Source organism: Dromaius novaehollandiae, chromosome 8 (assembly GCF_036370855.1).
Source record: "Dromaius novaehollandiae isolate bDroNov1 chromosome 8, bDroNov1.hap1, whole genome shotgun sequence".
Classification (NCBI taxonomy): domain Eukaryota; kingdom Metazoa; phylum Chordata; class Aves; order Casuariiformes; family Dromaiidae; genus Dromaius; species Dromaius novaehollandiae.
In genome coordinates this window covers 41,167,583-41,193,559 of record NC_088105.1, presented here as the reverse complement: position 1 = coordinate 41,193,559, position 25,977 = coordinate 41,167,583, and the positions used below count along the sequence as shown (strand labels likewise).

General features: G+C 41.2%; 2 protein-coding genes across 7 annotated transcripts; one reads left to right on the top strand and one right to left on the bottom strand.

The window, feature by feature from the left end:
* The first annotated feature begins 1,799 nt into the window (after window positions 1-1,799).
* RPE65 (retinoid isomerohydrolase RPE65) lies at window positions 1,800-11,110 on the top strand. 2 transcript variants are annotated; one of them, XM_026098509.2, is made up of 14 exons: window positions 1,800-1,917; window positions 3,489-3,571; window positions 3,967-4,117; window positions 4,811-4,918; window positions 5,012-5,153; window positions 5,862-6,009; window positions 6,308-6,389; window positions 6,824-6,956; window positions 7,082-7,221; window positions 7,988-8,117; window positions 8,937-9,051; window positions 9,152-9,246; window positions 9,355-9,466; window positions 10,959-11,110. In XM_026098509.2, exons 1-14 carry the CDS (start codon window positions 1,907-1,909, stop codon window positions 11,108-11,110), a joined length of 1,602 nt encoding a protein of 533 aa, XP_025954294.2. In that variant the 5' UTR covers window positions 1,800-1,906. The 2 variants fall into 2 exon arrangements, with proteins under 2 accessions (XP_025954294.2, XP_064372420.1); XM_064516350.1 differs by lacking the exons at window positions 1,800-1,917; window positions 3,489-3,571; window positions 3,967-4,117 and adding an exon at window positions 4,175-4,251.
* Window positions 11,042-25,699, bottom strand: LOC112982250 (methylcrotonoyl-CoA carboxylase beta chain, mitochondrial-like). Of its 5 annotated transcripts, XR_010390298.1 has the most exons (14): window positions 25,598-25,699; window positions 24,344-24,670; window positions 22,450-22,646; window positions 21,158-21,336; window positions 20,140-20,220; window positions 19,520-19,698; window positions 17,748-17,940; window positions 17,230-17,321; window positions 16,164-16,320; window positions 15,239-15,361; window positions 14,465-14,613; window positions 13,912-13,993; window positions 12,056-12,206; window positions 11,042-11,179 (listed from the first exon to the last, which is right to left on the bottom strand). XR_010390298.1 is itself a non-coding variant. In XM_026098500.2 (13 exons), exons 2-13 carry the CDS (start codon window positions 24,664-24,666, stop codon window positions 12,123-12,125), a joined length of 1,839 nt encoding a protein of 612 aa, XP_025954285.1. In that variant the 5' UTR covers window positions 24,667-24,670; window positions 25,598-25,699; the 3' UTR covers window positions 11,195-12,122. The 5 variants fall into 5 exon arrangements, 4 of the variants coding, with proteins under 4 accessions (XP_025954285.1, XP_025954290.1, XP_025954292.1 ...); XM_026098500.2 differs by lacking the exon at window positions 11,042-11,179 and having other exon boundaries at window positions 11,195-12,206; XM_026098505.2 differs by lacking the exons at window positions 11,042-11,179; window positions 25,598-25,699 and adding an exon at window positions 23,256-23,373 and having other exon boundaries at window positions 11,195-12,206; window positions 24,469-24,604.
* Between the last annotated feature and the right edge of the window lie 278 nt (window positions 25,700-25,977).

The following is a 25,977-nucleotide window of genomic DNA, read 5'->3' as shown; positions in this document are numbered from 1 at the left end:
AAAGAACGGCAGTCACAGATGCCGCTGCTTCCTTACAGCCTCCCGGCTTTCTGCGTGGGTTCTGCACTCTAGACTTCCTGAGCTGGATGTAATTTTCTGCACTCAGCTTCCATAGTTGGTGGGGTTTTTTTTTTTTTCCCCTCCCCACTTACCCTGCGGTACATGAATTGGTATAAACTCTTATTTGCAGTGTCCCTTGGCAGAGCAATCCATGGGTTGGCTTCCTGTTGCATGAAAAATCAACTCCTTCCATTTGTTTTAATCCTGGCTCCTGACAGTGGTGTTCAATGCCTGTTGGGTAAAGTGCTAATTTTCATCAGCTGAGGGTCTGGCCACCACAGGTTTCTAAACTATGAAAAAACAAAGTTGGTATGTCCGGTGATTCAGAAACATCTTGTGTCTCCGCTGCAGCCAAATAAAGTAGGTGAAATGTCTTGGCAATACTTCATACCGTATTAGATTGGCATTTTGCCAGGGGAGTCTTACAGTGTCGATTTGGGAATAGAAAGTGCATCTGATGGCTATGTGAGCTAAAGCTTCACTCCCTAAAAAAAAATCTCTCATTACTTATTAGCCTTTTTTGTCTTTGAATAAATAATTATCAAAGGCATATTTGTGTCTCGTTTACTGCTGATATCATGTATAAGGTTGTACAAGACAAAAAACAGACAACATTCTTATATATATGGTCTTTTATAAAGGAACTGCTATGTTGTGATCACTGCTATTATGTTTTATGCAAACTGTTATCGATAACAACATTGTAGATTTTCTTGGACACTTGTTATGCCAATGCACAAGCCTTCACAAACCAAACATTTTCAGGGGAAAAAAGTTGAATTATTAGAAATCTTTTTACATGCTTTTTTGTGACTATTGATTGATAATCAGCAACACTTTTCAGTACTTAAGGACCAAACAGGAAAAGCAAAATCATTCATTTAGAAAAGCCATAGCAAAATTTTCTTAGTTTTTAATTTCTAAGAAAAAGAATAAATATTTACCTCTCCCTGTAAATTGTCTTTACTTTGAGCAAGACAGCAATTTCTAATGAAAATCCTTTATGAAAAAAAAAAAAATTGTGCTTTCCAAGGACTGTATTGTTCAGTAACAGTACACTCCTTGGAAAGATACTGATATTTGACTGATGGCAGTCCCAAAACTGGTGAAGATGGATGCAAATAGTGGTATGTTCTTGCTGTTCTTATACATGCATGTTGAAGTCTGGAAAGAAAATCTTCCATGGACACGTGGGGCAGAAGCTAAAGTTAGTGTCTGATGTGTATAGGAAATAGGAATTATAATATTTGATGATGACATCTCACTTTTTACCTCCTGCTATCTCTAATGTCCTTTCATTAATCCCTAAGCCACTAATCTTTATTCTACATGTGAGGTAGCAGATGGAGAGATGTACTGTGTTGCATGGGACCAAGGTGACTTTTTTGGCAGGAGCAATTCCTTTCTGCCTGCAGCCTGCGTTGTAACTGGAAGCTTTGGAAATGCTTCCCTCCTGCTTGCGCAGGGCCCATCGCCGTGGAAGGAGCTGAGCAGCACAGCCAAGTGGTTACAATGCGTGTGACTCCAGCGTACTCCATTTCACTGCCTTCCCCCCCCCCCCCCTTTGTAATCACTCTGCTTGAGAAGAATTTAGGTCTCTGAAAAACATTCAAAGACTCTTTTTGTGTGAACAGCAAGACAAAACCTAATAAAGCATCAGGAGGATTTTGGTGGTGAAAGCCACTTCTGTTCCCGGTAGTGAGCTGATTGGGTGCTTGGGGTGTTTGCTTGAACCTATTACTTCCTTCAACAGGACTTAACGCTCGTATAAATACTCCGCGTGCAGCTCTACCTACCACGCTTTGCTGTCGGCTTCGGAGGGCACACATCCTTCATCAGGGAGGAAATGTACAGCCAGTGAGTATTCCTACAGGCTTTCCTCTACAGGAGCAACTCAGTTATTGCTGTGATTGTGTGAATTGTGCTACAAAAGCGTGTGCAAAGTACGCAGAGGTGCCCGCTGTGCTAGGCACTGTGCTTTCCCCTACGCTGCTGCTGGAAAGGGTTTCCGAGCGCAGCAGGCTGCTGTGCACAAGGGTCCAAGGTAGCCGTGACAGATTCAGCCTCTTTAGAAAGTGAGGTGAGCACATAAGATACGGCATCTATTCTGACAGGCTTAAACTTTAAACAGAAGATAGCGATGGTGATGGGTGAGGAAGGCGGGAGCCTAGTAGTGGGCTGCACAAACCAACCGTGTGTCTCAACTGCTAGTTGAAAATGCGATTAGTGCAGCTGTGGTGCTGAGCAGTGAGCCAGGCAGCCAAAGGGAGGAGATGACGGTGTGACAGGCCAGCAGCCTGCCAGCCCCAGAGAACAGGAAAGAGGTGGCTCTGCTGCCACTCTGAGACAGTGCAAAGGCCTGGAGCAGGCTGCCATGGAGTCCCCCCGGCAGAGTTTTGTCTCTAGACAATGGTGGGAGAACGGGTACTTTCAGCTGGCTCTCGGCTCCTTCCTAATGCAAGTAGTAAAAAGCATTGTATACAAAAAATGTTCTGTGGTCTTAGAAATACCTTGTCTGCCCCCCATATTTCAGACTCTCGCAGTAGATAAGAATTGCATGGGAACCAGCTTTCCGAGGAACAGGTTGGCAATCTCAAACCAATGTTAGGTGACCAAGGTGGGATACGCTTATCTCTGTGGGGCTTGTCAACGCTGGCTGACAGTGACTAAAGGGGAGTCACGGGGTCTGCTGCGAACTATACTCTAGGAAGAAGATTTTGAGCTGTAGGGAAGAGTGCAGTTTGGAGGCTGAGGGTCAATGCACTCCGCTGGGGAGGGGGGAGAAAAGGCTGGTTTTCTCTGTGTGTGTGTTTGTGCTACTATGCTCTGTACAGAAATAGCTCTGGCTTGTGAGGGGGCGGGCTGCCATCCCGGTACCAGGAGATGGTCCATCCTTTTTAGAGGAAGGACAGTGTACAACCCAGCCTATATCTGGTGCGTCTTCATGTGCTTTGCAGTAGACTAAAACTGAAATAATTCTCAGCTAAGTGCTCAAATGCAATTGGCTTAAAAAAAGAAAAAAGAAGAAAAACGGCTTATTGGAGGCCTGGGAAAGAGAAGCTGGATTTTTGATTCTAAAACACTGGCCTGTTTCCTGATGTTTCAGGATCTCCTGAAATTGTGCATGGTTTGAGGGTGCTTACCTTGTTAGAGATGGGTCAGCAGGGGCTGAGGCACTCAGTGTCCTGTTATTTCTCATTAGTCTGTACGCTCCATCTCTAGACATGGACGGCTTGTGGTCTGCTAGTGCAGCTTCTCAGAGTCTTTGAAGCCTTTCTTCTCATGAAGACCAGTGCTTCTCCCTGCTGATTTGTCAAGTTATTTGCAAGGCACAGATGATTCTATCCAGAGGCAAAATCCCGTTGCTCTAGTGGGTTCCCAAAGCTCCTCCAGACCAAGCTGATTTCAAGGTCTCGTGACTCTTTCAGAGTTGAACACCCTGCTGGAGGGTACAGGAAGCTCTTTGAGACTGTGGAGGAGCTGTCCTCTCCGGTAACTGCTCACGTCACAGGTTCGTATGGTCGCGCTAATCTCCTTTTATGCTCTTTCCGAGCCCAGCTTTTATTCTCGGAGCACGTGGGACACCAGCTCGCAGAGGTGCTGGAGGTCCTGGAGCGCAGGGCTGAAACGGGGGGCTACCATATTCCGGAGTAGAGGAAGCACAGATTGGACGTGGCATCTCTAAGCTTTTCAGTGCTGGACACCCTCTGTTAGGTCTGTCGAGGAAGAAAAAAGCATAGTTAAAGGGCTCATAAGAATACATAATCTTTTGCTTAAAAAAGTTTAATGACCATGGGGTAAAAATAAAATAGACTAAATAGTTTGAAGTTTTATTCTTTTGTTACAAGAAAGACTATTTGGTCTAATTTGTCATGGTCTGAATAAATAGAAAATTATTTTCCACAGGTAGGATTCCCACCTGGCTTAAAGGAAGTCTTCTTAGATGTGGGCCCGGCTTGTTTGAGGTCGGTGCAGAGCCGTTTTATCATTTGTTTGATGGCCAAGCACTCCTTCACAAGTTTGATTTCAAGGAGGGGCATGTTACATATCATCGAAGGTATGTGGAAAATTTCCAAGCAAAATATGAAACATTTGCTAAGCTGTAATGTGTTGGGGCCAGACTCTGCTGTCTAGCACGTGGGAGGCTCCCACTGATTTCAAGTCCGTGCAGTTACTGGAAGAGCTCTAACGGTGAGAGCATCAGAGAGGGCTGAAAATAACTGAAACTTGCTCGTGTTTAGCAGAGATATAACACTTCCCACTACATTTTCACAGAAAACATTACATGGATTATATTTTCCACAGAAGGTCACAAAACTCTTATTTTATAGGTGAGAAGATGCGATCAGAGAGGACTGTTCGTGGCTACAGTCAGGAAGTGACAGAACTACAAACTGTTCTGAAAACTAAAATGTATTTTCAGTTGAAAACTGTGAGCTACTGGTTTTCAGGTCTTTGGTGAAGAATAAATGGACAAAACATCATATTTCTGACCAGCTTCAGGTGTAAGCTGATCATGAGTTTCCCTGCGCTCCTGACTTGGCAGTTGAAGGGAAGAAGCAGATTTCAGGGCCTTGCCTGCCCTAGGTGCAGCGTGATGCTCTTCCCCAGCAAAGCCCTGTGGTTTTAGGTCTGCAGTTCTTGAAGGCCTTAAGGGTTTCATCACAAGAATATTTTCAGTTTAGTTATACAACCTGCTTTGTTTTTATGATGCTACAATAAGATTCCTTCTCTTTCTCACCTTTTCCAGGTTCGTTAGGACCGACGCTTACGTGAGGGCAATGACCGAGAAGCGAATTGTGATAACAGAGTTTGGCACCTATGCTTATCCAGATCCATGCAAGAATATTTTCTCCAGGTACCTCAGGACCATTTAGAGGACTTGCTGCAGTGATGTGCTACGTAATTTCTACTTTGAAGAATCCCTGACTACCTGATTTTCTTTGCTCAGGTTTTTTTCATACTTCAAAGGTGTGGAAGTCACTGATAACGCCCTGGTTAATGTCTACCCCATTGGTGAAGATTACTATGCCTGTACTGAGACCAACTTTATAACCAGAATTAACCCAGAGACTTTAGAGACAATTAAGCAGGTAGGTGTTTGTACTGAGCTTCTGAAAACACGGAGGAGTAAAGCTGAAACAAAAATGTTTAACAGCCTCTTATAGAGAGAGGAGCGTTTAAGATTAATGTCAGAGAGACGATTCGGAGAAAACAAGCCAGCCAGGATCTTTTATGAGAGTAGAGTTCAAAGCAAGCTTGTAAATGAATTTCTGCTCTGCTCTAAGTAGTATTTAATTTGGAGGCTACGAGGGGTCCATGGTCCATATTCTCACACTTGGGATAGGATGTAGGTAACAGTTCGCAAACTAGAGCCAGATTATAGCCTGAGTTTAAAAGGAGCTGCTAAAATAATTAGAGGGCTCCTACTAGATGTTTAATGCTGGCTTAACCTAAACTGGAGCCAAGCATTATTTAGCCTGAAGAACCATGTTTAAGGCAGAATATGTTTTTCAGAGTTGTTCTTTGATTTATTATCAATGTTCAGTTTGTTGAGCCTTTCCGTTTGGATCCCCAAATCCTGAACCTCCCACTGTGACAAAGTAAAGCATGCCTGACTCTCCCAAACTGTTCAGCTTTGCTGATGTTGCCTTTTCACAAAATGGGCGATGTTCTGGGCTAAGAGAAGAACTTTCTGTATATAAAGTAAGAAAGCATCCGTCCGCTAACTCGTAGCAGGAGCGCGTAACTTCCTGCCTCCTGCCGAGGAAGCTCATGGTTCTCTGTGTCTTGTTCTCCAGGTGGATCTCTGCAAATATGTTTCAGTTAATGGAGCAACTGCTCATCCCCACGTTGAAAATGATGGTACAGTTTATAACATTGGCAATTGCTTTGGAAAAAATTTTTCACTTGCCTATAATATTATACGGATTCCTCCACTTCAGGCAGGTCAGTTAATCCAGCTTCTGAATGAACTGCAGAAAATCATGTCCTATAAATAATTTTTTATTCTTCAGATGACTTTTGTTATCAAGCTTTTTTTGTTTTGGTTTGTTTTTTTACATTTCACTAGCTTCTTTTAATTAACAGAAATGTTATCTTTAAAACAACTATTTACATGGCTTCTGCATCATAAAGTTCCTTTGTGTTAAAGGCAGAAACTTTGTAAGGTAAACACCAGTAATACAACCAAAGTAAGTACGGATGAAAATTCTCCCATAATTGTTCAAATATCATCATATTCCAGACAAGGAAGACCCAATAAACAAGTCTGAGGTGGTTGTGCAGTTTCCTTGCAGTGACAGATTTAAGCCCTCTTATGTTCACAGGTAATTTTTCACTGGTCCTATAGACTGAAAATGTAGGTCCATTGACAGCAAAGGGAGATGTTGCTTACAGTAAAGCTCTTATTTTGTGTACTATGGTCACATGTCAAAACAGCCGCTTTGACAAGCAAGTATTCACTAATAGCATCCATTTTTATTTAAGCAATTACACAAAAGCATGGATACACTTGTACAGCATTGCTGGGGGGGTTTAGCATTTCTGTAGAAATGGCAAGCAGAACTTGTTCTCACATGTAATAAGCAACTAAAATTGAGGAAATTACCAAAGTCAGGATGTTTATATTGCTGTTATCTTAAGCTACATTCTACATACTACATCCAGTGCTTGAAATAAAGTCTTGTATGGTGCATGAACAAGTTCGCTGTGGTTAGTTTGGGCAAAACACATGATGTGCTGCCCCTGTATTTCTGAACAGCTTTGGACTGACCCCAAACTACATAGTGTTTGTTGAAACGCCGGTGAAAATCAACCTTCTCAAGTTCCTTTCCTCCTGGAGCCTTTGGGGAGCCAACTACATGGACTGCTTCGAGTCTAATGAAACCATGGGGGTAAGCTGCGTAAATTGCCGAAACACTGCCAGGCTGGCCAGCTGACCTTCTGAATTGGAAGGTTTGTCAAATTAATTGCACCTTCGTTATTGTAAATCTAAAACAAAGTGTTGTTTGCTTTTTAGGTCTGGGTTCATGTGGCAGAGAAAAGAAAAGGAAGGCTCCTCAACATCAAATACCGTACTTCTGCCTTTAACCTCTTCCATCACATTAACACCTATGAAGATAACAGATTCCTTATTGTGGATCTCTGCACCTGGAAAGGGCGAGTATCTGCGGTGCTGTTTGTGGCGTGAGTCTAGGGATGGCCAATACGGCAGCGCAGGAACGAGAATTCACGGGGTGCTGCACCCCTCCTGCACGTGCCGGCGACAGTGAACAAACTCTGCACAAGCGACGTGGGTGACCCCGGCTAGTGCGTGGGAGCAGATCCGCACAGCGGCCTGAGTCCTCTGGAGACCCTCCCCTTTCTCTGTGGGAATCAGCATCCAACATCAAGGCTGAAAGCAGTGCCCCTTTTAACTGGTTTAAATGTTCCTGCTTCTTAGCATGTAGATTAGACAGTCTGCAAGTTACCAAGATGTGTGGAATGCCTGTTTTAAACTCATTTTCCAAGATTTTCCATTTGCCTTTAATAGATGTTAGTGACTACTGAAGTGCTGATGCTGCTTCAGTCTCTGGGATAGCACTGGGCACAACCTGGTACAGGTTTGAATGGTGCTTTTCACATAAACGCTGCAAGAAACCTGGCAGTCCTACAGGCCCTGGAACGAGAACGCCAAACACCACGGCTGCACTGAAGCTGTGATACCCTGCTTGCTAGCGCGAGGTGCTGGGGGCAGGCACTGAAAACGAGCAGTCCTTGGGCTCGTCTAACAGCGGGGGTGATGCATGCGCACAGTTCCCTTCTGCCAGAGAGCTGGAACAGGACTCACGTTACTTGATGGCATTTTAGGAAAGAACACCTGCATTTAAAACTTCACTTGCAAATGCCATCTTTGTTTTGTGTCTGTGATCCTGTTTTTGTACAGATTCGAGTTTGTTTACAACTACCTCTATTTAGCCAATTTACGAGCGAACTGGGATGAAGTGAAGAGACAGGCAGAAAAAGCCCCGCAGCCGGAGGCCCGCAGATATGTGCTGCCCTTGAACTTCGACAAGGTAACAGTTCATCTCTGCACGTGTGCAACTTCAAACAGACCTCTGAAATGCTGGCGTCTGCATGACTCCCCTGCAGTTTATCGCAGAGTATTACCAGATGCTCTGCCTGATTCAGTTTAATTCAAATCAAACCTTTTTCTTCCTTTGGATGGGGGAATCTTTAAAGCAAGGATCTTCACAGAACCTTTTTATTTTCCATAGCTTATCAACAGTATTGCTTTCTATTTCCATGTGCTGCCTTACAAAGGTGAGTGTGGGACGGCAGTTATTCATGGAGGGTGCTCTTTCTGCATCAGTCCCCCGAGGTGGGAGTACCAAACGCTGCTGCCCTCGGTTTGGGGGGTTTTGGACCTTTCCGTGCTCTCGGTTCTCAGCAGGCTGAGGGCAGCTGGGGTGAAGCTGCTGGTCGGGTGAGCTGGTTTTGGAGCAGCAAAGCTTACGGGTGCTGTGCCTTGTGCTGAGCAAGCAAAACGTGCAACCATGTGCACCAGCACTCAGTTAACCTCCAAACGTCTCAGTAAGAAGAAAGGCACGTGCGTTCATCGAAGTTTTAATCGAAGGTAAGCACCGTGAAGGCTGCAATAAAGGACTGTTTTACCATGATGGATAGGCGTTCTCACTACAGCTCCTGTCCACTGAAAGCTAAGAAAATGGAAGCAGCCGTTTCTCACAAGCGTACTATAATTTTGCAGCTTCATGAGGCTTTGCAGCATATTGTGAACTTTACTGCTTAATGAAGTTTGCAATGGCTTTGTGCAAATGGCTAAGAAAATGGATGCAACCACTGTTGTCTGTCTTGGCTATTTCTCTTTGCCGCAGGCTGACACGGGTAAGAATTTAGTTACCTTGCCCTACACAACAGCTACAGCAACTCTGCGCAGTGATGAGACCGTCTGGCTGGAGCCAGAAGTTATTTTCTCAGGGCCACGCCACGGTAAGATGTTAACTCTCTCAGCCAGAGGCAGCAACAGTAGCTTCAGCAATCTGTGCCCCACTAATCCTAGTGCATATATATATATATGTATATTTTGTAGCCTTTGAATTTCCACAAATCAATTATAAGAAACATGGCGGGAAACCATACACCTATTCATATGGCCTTGGACTGAATCACTTCGTTCCTGACAGGGTAACTATTAACATGTGGGTGGGACACTTTCTTGGGGAGGATGAGCTTTTAGCTTCAGGACAAGAAAGGATATTTACTGAGATGTGGGTTTTTCATCTTGTTTTGTAGCTTTGTAAACTAAATGTTAAAACGAGAGAGAGCTGGGTGTGGCAGGAACCAGATTCGTACCCATCAGAACCAATCTTTGTTTCACATCCTGATGCCCTGGAGGAAGATGATGGTAATAATTGGTTTTATTTTGGTCTTTTACGTATTTAGTATTTTACAAGTTTGTCTCCTGGCCCAGAGCGTGCTGTCCTGAATTCACCTGGACAGACAGCACCCAGAGGAGTATACGTGCAGAACTTCCAGACAGCTCCCAAATTAACTGTATTCCTTGTTGTAAAACTTGGGAAATTTCTGAGAACACAGCAAAACTAAGACTAAATGAAAACAGAGGAGAAAGACCGCTAGGTTTAGATGGTCTGTTGTCCTCATTTTCCAGCCTCTCCAGCAGGAGTTACAGTATTTAAAGAAATCCAGATGGAAGAACTTTGTAAAATTAAATCTCTCTTAAGCCAAGCATGTTTTTATTCTTACCCATCTTCCCTGTGTAGGAGTGGAGTGACTTTAGTCTTTGTCACTTGAGGACACATAGTTGTATTCATGCCAAGCACTGTACACATTTCTTCACACATCCTCAGCGCAGTACCTATTTTTGAGGTAAGCTGCAGCATTTAGGCTGAAAGGGTGTCCACCTATTCCCTCAATTCCGCATTTCTGAGCAGGATTACGTGAAGCTGGGAGAACTCTTGGCTCAGCTGAAGTCAAGAGCAAACTCACAGGTATAAGGGAGCCATAATTTGGTATACTCTGTCCCCAGCTGAGGAAAGTGCTTGTGCAGGGGCTTAAGTCCCATTAAAGTTGAAAAGATTTAAGCATGTTCTTAGAAGCTTTATTTAAATGAAGATAGAGAACAAGCATTTTAAGAATATGCTTAAATCCTTTTTAATCCTTTTTACTCCATGGGACCTAAGCCCCTGCACAAGCACTTTCCTGAATCTAAATTAACACCATGTCCCATGCTAACGTTTCTGCACTCTTCCTCAAGGCTGTATGCCTGACGCTGCTTTGGATGACTGTGTATGTTTAGTCAGCTCCTGGCTCCAGCTTAGGGCATTAGTAGCAGTTCTAGCTCTGTGACTGAGACAGAATACAAATGAGCGAGGGGGGCTGATAGAACTCACAGGAGATCCTGTCTCATGTTTTCCTGCAATGACTGACCAAAAGAGTACACAAAGGAACAGAAATCCTAAAAGCTAGTGTCCCCCTTCTTCCATGTGAAGATGCCAGGATCCAGAAACAGGCATCTTGGCATCTGAGAAGCAAAACTATAAGGCTAATCTTTTGAACTTTTTGAACTTTTTTTTAAACTTTTAATAGAGACAAATTTGATATAAATTCCACTAAGTGACATTTGTCAGAGGCCCTGCAGTAGCTTTTCCAAACATACTTCAGTTCTAAAAGGAAACTAGAGGAGCTACACTGCCACAGCACCCCTGGCTGGCAAGCAGAGTAACAGCAAGAATTCAAAATACTATGAAGGGGGAAAAAATAACTGAGATTTACTAGGGCCCCATGTGCGAGTGGTTACTTATATCACGGCAAGTCCAAGTGAAGGATAAGGAATGACACGCAGCCAGGACAGAACTGTTCCTTTTCTTGCCAACTAGGGGTTGTGCTCAGCATAGTCATCAGCCCTGGTGCGGGGCCGAAGCCTGCCTACCTGCTGATCCTCAACGCCAAAGACATGAGCGAAGTTGCCAGGGCCGAAGTGGAGATAAACATTCCTGTGACTTTCCATGGACTTTTCAAAAGAGCGTGACTGCTGCCTGCAACATGTTGGCTTAGGTTTCTTCCAGCTTTGAAAAGGTGGAGTCTCTATTTACAAACACTGAAATGACATAAATTCCTTCAATATCTTTTATTTGCATAGTTAGTTAATTAGGATTAAGTGTTTCAATTTCCTTGATGATTCTCTAAAATGCTTACCCAGATAACTTTCATATATACCCTTTGACAAAGTTTAAAAATGTGCTGCTCTAAGAATTCATTTAAAATAACACAAAAGTCTTATTTTACAAGATTAAACTTTGCAGCAAAGTGAAAGATGCATGAAATGGCACAGTGTAAACTCTGTATTTGTCAGCATGGTAACATGACACAGAACAGACTACGTGTTCCTTCTGTTACATGCTCCAAGAAGAGGTAATTTTATCCTGTTTTGAAGTGATTTTGAAGGATTTAAACCAGCTCCTGGTCACTGTATGAGTATTCTCAGAGCAATCTGAGCAAAGCCATCATAAAACCACCCATCTTGTTCATTGCCTTTCCCTAGCTGTTCTGCAAATCCAGACTTGTCAGCCAGGCACTAAGTCAAAGGCATTGATGCAGGCAGCATTTTGTCCGCTGCCAACATTTACATTCCTGAAAACTCCTACTGTCTAGATAGAGTAATAGCTTCTGTGTTTTCTCTTTCCTGTTTTTTTGTCAAAGTACATTTTCTTTAGTTCTGCATTTCATAATAAAACATGAATAAAAATAATCAAACAATTGTTATGGTTCGGGATGAGTTTGCTTCATTAGAGTACTACAGAGCCACAGATTAAACTTTCCTTTTCACAAAATAAAAATCTCAACTCATATAGTAAGAAACTATGATTCAAAATACAAACTTACTGCAAATCGACTTAAAATCCAGGATTCTTGTTTGCCTGCTCATGGTTTAACTGTTTTATTAATGGTATCAAAGAATTAGAAAGTTATTTACATTTAAAGTTACCACTGCGGTATGAGTATTCTTTAAAGGCCAGTTACTTGAAAATGGCAGACTGCAATTACATTCTGATGACAGGATATTGACACGGAGATATGACCTGGTATTTCTGCTGTTTTATAATTTCTAGGCACTGTGCAACCACCTGATTAAAAAACAAGAAAGAGCATAAACAATGAGCCCCTGAAGCAAAAAAAAATTAGTAAATGTTACTAATGTATGCACTCATTCAATAATGATTTGTTCTTTCTTTCTGCAAAACAATGAATATTTAAAATGCACAGTTGCCAGCTGTACAGTTAAGGAAAATGGACATCAGGGCAATATAGCCCTGGGGAAGGGGAAACAGCAAGGAAGAGATGTCCACAGTATCCCAAAATACACCTATTGCACCCAGAAGCCATAGTGTGAGGAAACTAAACCATTTTAAAGCCACTGTTGTGACAGGAGGAATACTTTTGGAACACTGAGAAGCTATTTTACTCTAAACTTTCAATCAAAATATATTATGTGATAATCCAGTTCAATAGTTACATAGCTGTGCTCCTATGATCCCCAATCCCAGGTGAAAAATTATTAAAATATGCTGCTCTTCCCCTTAGGTATCTATCTTCTTAGAAGAGGTCATATTTCTTGGTTTCCTGTGGCAATGGTAATGACTGAAAACACAGGGCACAGCTTTCAGTCTTTAAAAACAACATAATTCTCTATTAGGATTCTGTTAACTTTTATCTTATGGTGCAACCTTTTCTATGTCTTGTTGGAAATTAAGAGTTAGGGTAAGGATTTTCCTAATTTCGCAGTGAACATTCTACTGCTATTAGAGCACACATGGGCTTGAAAAAGCCTGTTTAAAAAAAAAAAAACAGCTCGCACATTAAGGATCTGAATGAGCACATATTCTGAGTTCAGACAAAGTTAAACATAGATTCCATGTATTAGCAAGAACTGGGATAAGCAGCAAAACAATGTTGTAAAAAAGAATTAAAAACATGCAACTGTGAACTGTGGTGGGCTGGTGAAAATTACCTGAGTAACAATGACTCATTTGGATTGTCATATGTTTCCTTTTCACATACAGTTTCTAAAGAGAGATTCTATGGACTCTAGTACTCGAAAATGCTTCTCAGTGCTCTCCCATTATCAAAATTCCCATCCATAACCTCTACAAAAATATCTAATGTGTATGTAGCACCATTAAAATGTACATACTTAGCAGAATTAGTTGAAAGCAGCGTGGATTTGTGATCTTTAAATAAAGAAGCTTCACAAGTGCAAATAACATTTTAAGTATTGCTAATAAACAATACGGCAAGGCAAAAGAGAAGAACAAAGAAGGCAATTTTTAGAAAAGATCCAAAGCAGTGGATGTCTGCCAACTAAAAAAATGGAGCGCACTCCAAGTGTAAGGAACAGATTAAAAGCAGGGAGAAGTTGCAAAAAGAAACATCCTTAGGAGAAAAGAATGGGAAGAATGCAAGTAGCGAAGAGCCTGAATTTAAAAGAACAGAGAGATGGGTGATTATGCAAGACAGAAAAATTAAGGATTGGGATACTGAATCGAATTGGAAAGTCAATTAAGGGGTTTAAGAGAAAATGCTGTAGTATAATAACTAGAATGAAAAGGGAATTTAACAGAACTTTTTGGTCAGACTAACATGGAAGAGAAAAGATAAGAATTGAAAAGCTCTAAGTGCCAAGGAAATGGAGTGAGAACTGGAAGACCTGGTTCTGGGAATCAGCATGCTGGCTGACCTTGAGCAAACCACAGGCTTACGCATTCACTGCAAGCTCTTTTGGAGGTCTGAGGATAAAATGTACTATAAAGAACATATAAAGAAAAAAACTACCTTTCTAGTATTTTGAGGTAGAATTACACCATCATCCCAGAGTCTGGCAGAAGAATAAAATGCACTGCTTTCTTCCTCTAGCCTGGAAAAGAGAGAGTATTAAGTTTAAAAGTACAAATATGTAACAAAAAAAAAGATCAGGCCACTAAAACAGAATCAGGGATGAAAAAGACACGCTCTTCAATTTGAAATGAATGCATGACGCTACTGTTAAAATTAGTTTTAGTGATAGCTACAGAAGATCAGATCTGATCCCTCTGTGTTTCAGCCATTCTGCAATACAGCAGATCCTCTACATACATATCTCCATTGTTTTATACACAGCAGAATATTCTGATTTTAGGGTGTGAGTTTTTGTTTTAGTCAAACATTCATGCTTCCTTGAGAAGACCCTCACAACATACAAGGCAGAAAATACATGGCATTTTAAAATATTTTTCAGTAGATTCAGGTTTGCTTTAGCTTTTTACAATCTGGAATATAAACAAAGGTAGGCACTTTAACTAATTTAATCTCAGTGTAACTGCAGGGGTTTATTATTTAATGTCCTTACTTTTCTTTTAGATGGCTTAGTTCCAATTCATCTCCTTTACAGTCACTGTCGTCAGCTTTTGGGATTGTGGAGAAGTGTCTCGAATCCACAAGAGCAACTCTTGCATTAGGCCACAAGAACAAGAAGTTTGGACTGAACGATCTCCCACACTAGGAAAAAATCACAGGACAAACTCACTGAATTTAATCACAAGAAATGGCCGTAGGAAGACACAATCAAGTTTGAGACAGAATGTGACACAGTTTAAGTCATAAAGGACTAATGACACAGATCGTTTATCCTTACAGGTACAGAACCTGTATCAGTACAGATCCCACGTGGTAGCAAATGCTGCAATCACCATTGCCTTCAATATCAGCATTTTATTATTTCATTGTTCCTTCAAGCATTTACAAGTTTAATTCTGAGCAAGCGAATAGCCCCATCACACTTACAGCAGTGTGAACAGCACGTGTAATCACACAGCTGAAGAAGACATGGTCCCCGAGCACTGTGAGCAAGTAGTATGTGTTGAGGAAAAGGCAGAATTGGATCCTTAGCAGAAACAATTTCAAATAACCTGTTTTTTAGAACCGGCTCTAGGCTCTTAGTTGGGGACCAAACTTTTTGTAATCACATTTTGGGATGTATTTCTGATTTTAAAAGTAGTTAAAATAATGGAGTTAAATGTCTATACCAACAGCTGACGGAGTTTTAAAAATGAAAGCATTGTGAAGGCTTGGAAAAGAATACAAAGTCTGTTACTAAACACATCAACCTCTATGCTACCCATACCATAACATAACTTTCACTCCCATAACATCCACCAATTACAATGGTTATTTTGGGGACAGCAGCACAAGCAACAGCAGCCATCATGGAGGCCTGGGCTTTTAATCTGTTGGTGTGAGCTTCTGCCTGAAATTAAAATAAAGATTTTAGTTCTTCCATCTTCTAGATCGCTTCCACTCCCACCAAACTTGCAAAGTGTCTCTAAAATATTTATTTCTCTTCAATTCTATAAATCATTTCTCCCAAAACAAAAAGAAGCAGCATTAAATTAACTACTATAATCCATTATGCTACTTATTTTACAATGTAAATCAACAAAATAATTATAATCAGTGTGCACATCCCAGCACTGTTCTGCTATGTTAAACCTACAACATACGAGCAATTCCAGCTCTTGTAAACATTAGCAAAGCTCAGATACAGTGGAATTACACCAGGCTTTGTCTTTAAAGCTGGCGACAGTTGGGAAGAACAGGGCTGCAGAAACAGCCTCTGCCCAGAGAATCTAGTGTAGGCTTTACTATGACGCTCTCTCTAGCCCTGGACAAAACATACTGTACCTCAATGCCCTCATTTTTAGAAAATGGAAATATCTATTTTCTGTGGCACAGAATGGTATTAGAAGAACAGACAGGCTCTATTTCAATGCAAAAAGCTCTAAGAACATCAAGCTTTTACCAACTTACATTGCAAGCTGGACACTACTATTTCAGATAAGCCTACAGAACTGATTAAAACTGGAATAAAGTGAGAATGCTAATGGGAAGATTTAAGAATAAAGTAATGACGCGGCTGTTTGGTTTAACAATTAAGACTGGATTAAGAAAATAAATTTTCCTAATAATTAGTTATTTTCAAAGTGAAATCTTAGTCAGAACAAGAGCTAGGAACTGCTTCAATTGAGCATACTGAACTAAAAATGCCATACCTGCAAAATGCTTGTTGGCTCTGCTGCGTGTGGAGCAGTATTTTGGAAAAAGAGGATGGGAATGCTCCGCTGACTGCACAGCTGTACGAAATGGCTACCCTTGAGAGAAGCATCGTGAGAAAGTTCCCCATTGCTGGCCACTATCCCCACCAAGTGCCTGCAGACAGACATGTGAGCACTCTCACTTTTGAACTCCAGAAATTACGAAAATGTCGCTCCTAATGATCTAAAGAATGAAAACATAAATATCCATACACACAAATCTGTCCTGCTAAAGAAATTCAAAATACAAAAGGATGCACTTACACACGTCATTGCATTCAAGGAACTTCATGTACACAACAAACAAGAAGTCTCACAGCATTCCCTTTATATAAAGCATGGAGTTATTAGTATGGACTAACACCCCGAGGTCAGGTAAAGGTATAGATGACCTGCTATAGTTTACACTGCAAGACAATGTACAAGGTGCCAGGATTTTGGACTCTAATTACTGTAACACACAATATAACATTTAATCTGCAATGTCTGTATTTTCAGCACAGAAAGAGGCTCAAAAGAAATAATACATTTTACCATTTCTTTTTTAAGATTTGACTGGAATGTTATATGCTCTATGAATGCATTAACAATACAGTCAATTATGTCAAGTAACATGATCAGATGGGAGATAGGATAACGGTAAGAATACAGCTTTCAACTCAGATTGAGACAGAACACTTTTAAAGATGCAATTTCTTATTTCTTAAGGAATCTGCTGAGACTTCAATGTTCCAACTGCTCAGGTAGTAACTTGAGTGAACAAAAAAACCAATTTCACAAAGCCGTGAAAATCACCCATTTGAAATTACTCTCTGCCACTATCAGCCTGAGACAAGATGAATTCAGAGCTCAGAGATAAAAGAATAAGGCTTTCTGCTATTTTGAAGTATTTTATTACCAATTTTTGACTCTTTCAGAATTCCATAAATATTGTTACTGGAATACTGTAAAACCAAATAATGATATGAAAGCTTTCTAGACAAATATGTCTGTATACTTTTATAATGAAATCCTATAGCCTTACCCTTCCACATGGCCAAATCCTGTTACTAATGTTGTTCCATAATCAGCCTTGAATTCCTGGAATCTGCTTCCATCCATCAGACGGCTCACAATCTGCAAAGAAACATATATTCTTTCCTACAAAACTGAAATGAAAATAGAAGAGTTCTGCTAAAGGATACACTCTGTTCAAATAGTAAGGAGACCTGCATTATGCAAGAAGTCAGACTAAATGATCCTAGTAGCCATTTTATGTCTTATTTTACTAAAAAAACCAATACACGCAAAACAAATTCGTGTTTATGTTTGATTGCTGACAAAGTATTTTGAGCCAAACTTTGACTCCAAAATTATTCTGAAGTTACAGAGCACAGTTGTTCATGGGCACAAAAACTTTACAAAAAAAAAAAAGCATGTACGGTTACAGTCTGTGTGCGTAAAAAACACTTCTCAGCAGCATATTGCTCATGCTTTTTTCAAACACAAATACCAGATAAAGCAGACTGAAAGGATGAAGGAATACAGTGCCTCTCAACTTACCAATTTTACAGGAAGAGTATACTCATAACCTTGTGGTGCCAGCCCCAAGAGCTCATCAGAACTATACAGAGGATCATCATACTCCATGACCTCCTCCGGCAGAGGCTCGTAATTTAACGTTGAGATAATATTTCGAACACATTCATAGGCTTCCTTCTCTGAAGGTGCAAAATGGTCACTACAGCCACTGACTCTAGAAGAGAAACCAAAATTAATTAGTATTAAGTTAATGAAATCTGAATAGCGAAAAAAAAAGAAATCCAGACTGAAAGAAAATAAACTTTCATCCACACTGTGAACCTCTGAACTCCCTGAAAACATTGTGCATTTTTGTTCTTGTGCATGGATGAGCTGAAACCAACAAGTAAGTGGAATTTCTGTGCAATCTAAACAAAAATGCACAGTAGGGAGGAAGGAATTTCTTCCCTGTGACTTTCCTTAATATACGTTTAAAAAAAAAAAAAAGAGAGAGCGAGAGAGAGACAGACCTTTGTATAGAGACAGACCTTTGTATATATTTTTACAATGATGTTGTTACAAACAATATAGAGAGAAAACTTCTAAAAGTATTTTACAATAGTAGCACTTCCAGACCAGTTATAAAGAAAATAAGTTGTTATATGTATCACAGTTAGCTGACTGTCACACTAACATTTGCTTTTGTGAGACCTTGATAAGAAAGGTATGGAATCCAGTTTCCATTCACAAATTATACAATACCAAGAACTATGAAGCAAAACAAACAGAAAAGGGTCTTTCCCCTATCTAGAATGGAATAACATTATTTTGACAACTACCGTAACTTCTGACATGGAAAAAGAATGTTAAAGAAATGGTTAGACAGCTACTATTATCAGGTTCGTCTCCTGTTTGCTTACCTCCTGCTATGCAGCCCCTCAATAACAGCAGAGGCAGATAGGCTTTCCTTTTTTTCTTCTTTGCTTCAGGAACTTTTACAAGCATTCAGATTCTTTGCAAAGAGTTCTCTAGTGTCTTAAGGAGCACATGAAAGAAAAGAACTCATGCTATCTCTCCATGCACTGGTTTCAGGAGGAGAAAGAATTTCTTATAAGCCTCCCCATTATCACAGTATCTGAATACTCAGGTTTTTTTTAATATATGTATTCTGACAGTGTTTACCTCTGGAAAAGAAGTCATATCATTCCTCTTCTACAGCTGACCCTTTTGAGGCAGAGAGGAACTGACTTGCCTAAAGTTGTTCAGTAAGCATGTGGAAGAATGGGGGACCAAATCCAGATTTGCCCAGTCCCAGCTTAACCCCCTAATACCACTTTACTTTTCTTTCACTTGGCTGATAGAACAAAAAACAGTATCCAAGAAGGAAAAAAGCAAATAGTGTTACGACAGGTTCCACTTTTGGCCCTGATCCTGCCCTCTATATTTATCTGAGATTTCTATCAGTTAAATATGTAACAACTGAGCAATCTGTCCAAAATGGAAGTGGAAAGTTGATTTGAACAGTAGTAAAGCAGAAATTATGATGCTATGTTATCTTGTTCATATGGAAGGCTTGCATCTAACCAGTGGTACTCCCACATATGTAACTAAACACCACCAACCTTTCTAATAATTCCTGTATCATTTCTACCCTGTTTTCATGACATGCTTCCCCATCTCTGAGGACCATACTGTGCCCTATTAGTGGAGGCATCAAAAACAGCTTCAGTCATATTAATTCATGATAGAATGGCAGTCTCTTTAAAGGTAAGTGTGCTGAGTTCTCTTCTACTGTACAGAATCATTTCACCTACTTAGAGTGAAGTCTGGCTCCTCCTAGGTCCTCGGGAGAGACATTTTCTCCTGTAGCAGCTTTTACCAGAGGTGGGCCAGCAAGGAACAGCGTACCAATTTTATCTACAATCACAGTTTCCTCTGCCATGGTTGGAACATAGGCACCGCCAGCTACACAGGATCCACACACTACTGCAACCTAAAGGACACAGAAAACAAAACCAAACAAGTTACTGGCAAGAGAAGAATGGAAAAACAAAGCCATTACATTTATTTCAGAAACATTCGAAACCTTGGAAAACCAGGAACTAAAGATTTAAGTACAATCATGAGCACCACCACTGTTTCTGGTATCACACAGAACTCAGTGAAGTTTAATCTAAAATCACCTAGTGATTTGACATTTTTTCATTAAGATCAGTTGGTAAGCACTTAGAGGATCTTTGAGGCTGAAGTATGATCATTCTATTATGTGAGATACCATTTGAATCCCTCTTCCCACACAAATAGAAAAGGTGAGCTTTAAGAAATTTTTTGCATGTTTGTGAGTTGGTCCTAGAATCTGTACTAAAAGGAAACTTTTCCAGAACTCTATTAATCACATATACTACACTTACTTGTATTCAAAATGACACTGTACCTGAGGGATTTTCATGGCAGACATTATTGCTTCATTGTAGAAAACTCTACCACCATCTGACTTGTCAGGAAACAGCTCTGACTGACATTACACAGAAAAGACAATGTGAGTTTCAGTATCAACTACAGAAGCCAGTGCTTCATCTTTACTTCATTCATTCACAAACCACTGCAACTGATTCTGAGAAGGATACCATTAACAATCATACCTGATAACTTTTCACATACAACATTCTCTATCTATTCCTCTCACATACTGCTCAATTCCACATAAATATCCATGGCCATCTGCATCACAAAAGCAGAGATAAGTTTCACATTTTTGTGAAACTGATTTCTTCTACACAGGCAAAGACTGTAAACAAGGGGATGGGGAAGCTCACGTACATTCCGTACCTGTGAAACAACTTCAACACAGTCTTCCTTTTTTACTTAGTTTTCTAAATTTCTGTAATTAATGTGAGAACTTTTTCTACGTGTTTGCTTTCAGTCTGGGGATGGAACAACTCTAGTCTCTGTAATGACATGAGCTTTGTACATGGTAAAGTAACCTGTGCAAGCTCTCCTGTTACAGTAAGTATTTTTAAAATTACATTTTTACAGGCCATGGATGTTTGTGCATTACTATTACAGACTTTACAACAAAATACAGAGGAATTTTAAATATTCTAAAGTCAAAAATAGAAACTCCAAACAATGTTTTAATTTATTACAGACACCGAAGCCTTTCATGGCACTGAGGAGCATCCATACGACTTGCTTGGTCAGCATTTTGTCCCCACATTGATACTAAATTTTGTAAACTTTGATCAGAGGCTAGATGCAAGATTAGCCAGGGCGAATGCCACTGTTATGTAAGTTCAAATCATCTCCTAGGCTCTGATTGGTGGGCAAAATTCAATTTAACAGACAATGAGTGTCAGCCAGCCAAGATAACAAAAAATAAATCTGAGACTTATTTCTAAAGATTAATGTGATTAAGATAAAATTTTTCCTCTGTGAATTTGTCGCAATATTACCTGCAGTGGTAGGAATGCTCCCCCGCTGTCAACTAGGTACACAGACAAAAGTCTATTCTGCATGGCTATTTCCTGCGCTCTTAATTGTTTCTTCACTCCAATTGGGTAAATAGTTCCTCCTTTTACAGTTGCATCATTTGCCATGAAGACACACCAGACCCCACAGATTTTTCCAATTCCTGTGAACAGTACCACAGTTATTTATCAGGACTCTCTAGTGAAACATGGAGGCCAAACTATAGCTAGAATTTCTTTTGGTAATAGTATGTCAGTAAGACAGAAGGCAAGAGTTATTACAACTTATTTACTATTGGTGACAACATGTAAGAAAAAGAATAATATAATCTGACTTCTAACTCCTGAGACAAGTTTACAGGGAAGACTATAAAAATTCTGATATAAAACTGAAAAATGTAGCAATCTGACAAAAGAAACATAGGACTTCATGATCCTATTCTTCCAGTTGCTTTCTAAACTGTAACTGCTCTTCAAAATGCAATGAGGTAAGAGATTAGTCTATAATTTGAAAACTGTTACAAAATAAATGTCACAGGGTTTGTGTCACACAGCAACTTGGTCCCCTCTTTCATTCAACAGACATCAGTATATTTGACATCCCATTCTGAATTTGTTGAAACACAGATCAGTAACTGGTAAGTAGAATAAATTACTAGATCTAGAAGAAAGAACTTTTTTCTTTGAAAGTTTTTCCTAAATTCCCCAAAATAGATTGGAAGAATACTACAGACAGTGGCTGAACTGTTCCAATCTGGTAATTACTACTAGAAAGAGCTGATGTTCACTTTTCCTAGGAAAACACATTATTGAGATACTAAAATATTCCATAAACTTGATTAGATATACAATCACCTTAACTGCAAGGAGCAAGACTGGTTACTACATGAAGGTGCGCAGCACACAGTCTACAACTCATGTACACTGCCTGCAATCACACACTCTAAATACACAGGGCTATCTCACAGCGGAATGGTGAAGAAGAGCTTTTTTGTCACCACCAAGAGTAACCAGCTGAGCACTGTGGTCATCCTCGGAGGATGCCTGCATAGCAGTGCACCTGAACAGCTCCTCTCAAATTAACTTAAGGATCATATCAGTTCAAACCCTTATGCCCTCCGGCCTACGCCTCCAACACGGGCAAATGATACCTTTAAAGACAGATATGGATTGAGGGTATTATTTTGGATCTAATATGAATCACATCTAAAGATGAGCAATTAAATAAACTTCACGAATTTCCTGTTACAGCTAATATTAAATTTGCTAGCAATTACCAGTAAGGCATCCAGCAGCAGGGACGTCACCATATGGCATATTGAGGCCTGCAAGAGGAGACAACTCAAGAAAAGACTCATCGTCAAGGAGCATTTTCAGGCGTTCGCGAACAAACAGCTTCTTGTTTCTCTGGGTATGGCGCAAGATGGAATTTTCTCCTCCTCCTTTACTGACCATCTCTAGCAATTCTGAATATCTGATTTAAAAACCAAAGCTTCAATTATTGCAAATAAGCTTTACTTACACATTACCTTTTGGCAGATTTAACACAGTACTTAAATGCACTGCACAGTTTTCACATCAGTAGTACAATAAAGAAGATAAAGTCACACTTTTGGATTACTGTTTCTGAAAGGAACTTGTTAACTACTGTGTAACAGATCACAGCATTCAAAGGCATAATTTTTCTCACAAAGTGAAACAAAAAGCAGAGGTAGGTTATTTAAAGCAAGTATTTTATTTTCGTTATTCAAAGGTACATTTCTGAGCCTAATAAAGGCAAAGAAGAGCCAAATAACATACTCTGTCTGTAGCTTTTGTTCATCGCTAGTAGACACTATCAGGTCAATCATCCTCCCCTGGGTGTTTCCTACATAAACCCAACATATAGTATTTTACAATACATGATCATTTTTAATCTCTGTTGGCAACCCAGTCAGTGGAGTACTGAGAACAGGCTGACCACCAAAGCTGAAGACCTGACTTGGAGGGATATTGCAAATTTATGGGCTAGAGCTGTCACTGTAGGTCAAATATTAACAAGGCTATCGTAATTTGAGAGTCCTAATTCAGTGTGAACATTTACCTCTATGTTCCAACCACTCTAGGGGAGAATCCAATCAAGGGTTTCCTCCTTGGCTCTCCCTCAACAAGCGCTGCACGGTTTATCTGACAGGCCTAAAGAATGTTCAACATCATGGCAGCTGTATTTTAAAAGTAGTGAATAGTGCAGTGTCAGTATAATCATCCAAAGAAAAGCTCACTACCAAATGTTATTGACTGGGCAGCATAAAGGCAAATAATGAACCGAATAAACTGTAAAAAAAAATGTGGTCCTTGAAATAATTTTAATAAACCAGGCTGTTCATTTAAGTATATATTTTTCACCAAGATGCATCATCTTTATCTAAAATTATTGTTTGACGTAATAAGTTACGAACTACTCTGCCCATAATTCCATTATCTGTATTGTGGCTTCCTGCAGACTACAGAGGTTGAAAAACCTCAGGAGAAAAAGCTACGGATTTTTAATAATGCTGTAAATGCCACCACAGGAGGGCACAGTGTGTTTTCCATAGCTTTGCTTCCAGCTCATGTATCTTTCTTCTGAACAAAGGCCTTTGAGTATGTGCCATCTGCTCCTTAAGGACAAATACATAAAATATGTTTTGCTGGTTTTGTCAGTGAATCACGACAAATTGCAATAACTGTCACCTACTCTTTCAGGAGAGATTTGGAAACGTGTGAGTCACCATTTACGTCTTTGCATTCAAAATTAGACATAAGACAATTTTTATGAAGGTCTAAAAAAATACTTCTTCGCAATATATGCAAAACGAGGTCATATGGCAATATTTTAAATGCAGTCTGCACCTAAGTTTAGGCATTTTGACCAACAATTATGCACCTGTTTTGGTGGATTGAAATTTTTTAAGTGCTGATCCTTGTAAAGTGTTCTCTGCAGAGATGATGTCCAGGAAAACAGCAGAAAGGAGCTACTATTTTAAGCTTCAAAGTGGTTAGAAAAAAAATTACTTCAAATTTTTTAAACTCTCTGGATTTTTTAAAATCTAGAGTTTCCCAAGTAAAAAATTCTTAAAAGTGCCTATAAGTAGTGCTTGTATCATCTTAAAAATATCAATATTATAAGAACATTACAGAAACAGTTTTTACCTTTGAATAACAGCCTCACTGTTCCTCAAATTTTCTTCAAACACATGTTGATATACAGCTGGGATACGTCCATCTAAAACAGGGTAAGTTTTTGTATACCGTCTATATTTTGCTTTATTACTTACTAAACGACTGGGAAGCATGTTGCAAGTCCTTTTCACAACTTGACAAGACCCATCCTGTAGTATCTGTGCTGTTTGTTCATCTTTACACAAGTCCTTATACTTTCTTTTGAACACATGATATAAAGTTCGAGATCTTGAAAACAGTAAAGAGCTAGGGAAGAACTTGCAAACAGAGCACAAAGTGATATTGTTCCACATGACCCTAAGAATGAAAGAGAGAAGAATCAGTATTTACTTCCAAAATTAAAGTCAGATTCCCTAGACTGAAAAGGCAGACTAATAAGCAGAGTAAGCAATATACCAGCTCTGACAAAGGCCAAACCCTGAAAGTGTGAAATTATTTCCACTTTAATGCACCTTTAATGCAAAGAGACAACAAATACGATTTTAGAATTAAGCATTACAGCCATTAACAGGAAAACCTGGAACTGCAGGCACTGAGCACTGCTGCAAGCCAGGCCAAACGGGCAACCCTCGTTTGCGGAGCAGCTGCTTCCTTAGTCTTCCCTGTAAACCCAAACCCTGCTATCAGCACACGCACAACAGGGACGAGTTTCAGGTGGATTTAACGCAAACGCGGCACAAAGCAGAGCCAGGTCCTGTGGGCTATGCCATGCCAGAGGCTGGCTTTCCAGGGCACTCTGGCCCTGAGCAGGGCCTTGTGCACTGCCGCCCCCGCGGCACGGCCAAGTCCGCCACGGCGCTGCCTCCAGAGGAAGCCTTTGCCCTTGCTAAACTTCGTATTAATGCTGGAAACGCCTCCGGCTCCGGCCTGCCGGATCACGCACGCTGACAAGGTGCCCCTGAAGAGCGGCAGCCGCCGCCGCCCGCCTCCGTGCAGCAGGCCCGGCCGCCGGCAGCGCTGCCGAGGCGCCGCGGGCCGCGCCGGGGACCGAGGCCCGGCAACACGCAGCGGCGCTGCCTCAAGCGGCGGCAACGGCCCGGGCGGGGCGCCGCCTCGCGGCCCCTCAGCGACCGTTACGACCGTTGGCGCCGGGCGCGCGCGGCCGCCGACCGTTGGAGCCGTTGGGGGGGGAGGGGCGGGCAGCGCGGCCCCGACCCGAGGCCCTCTTCCCGGCGGCGGCCGCCCTTCCTCCCGCCGCCTCCACGACCCCCCGCCAGCCCTTACTCGGGCAGCCGCCTCCGAGCCGTCCGCGCCGGGCACGCCCCGCGGGGCGGCTCCGCGGCCGCGCCGCCCGCCCTCCCCGCTGCCGCCTCCGCCTCCGCCTCCGCCTCCTCCTCCTCCTCCTCAGGGACGGCCCACGCCGCCGGCCGGGCCTCGGCGCGCTCACCGGCGCTCAGGTATCCGCCTTCGCCCGCACTCCTGCTCTCCTGCCTCCCGGTAGGTGCTTCAAACCGTGCCGAGCGGAAAACCTGCGGAACACCGTATGAAAACGTTAGTTTTGCCTTGCGGTTGGAGTGTATACCCGTTACCCCCTTTCCCCCCAGGAAAAAAACAAGAAGCCAAGCGAACTGCTGCTCCAGGAAATAAGTACGGTTATATACACA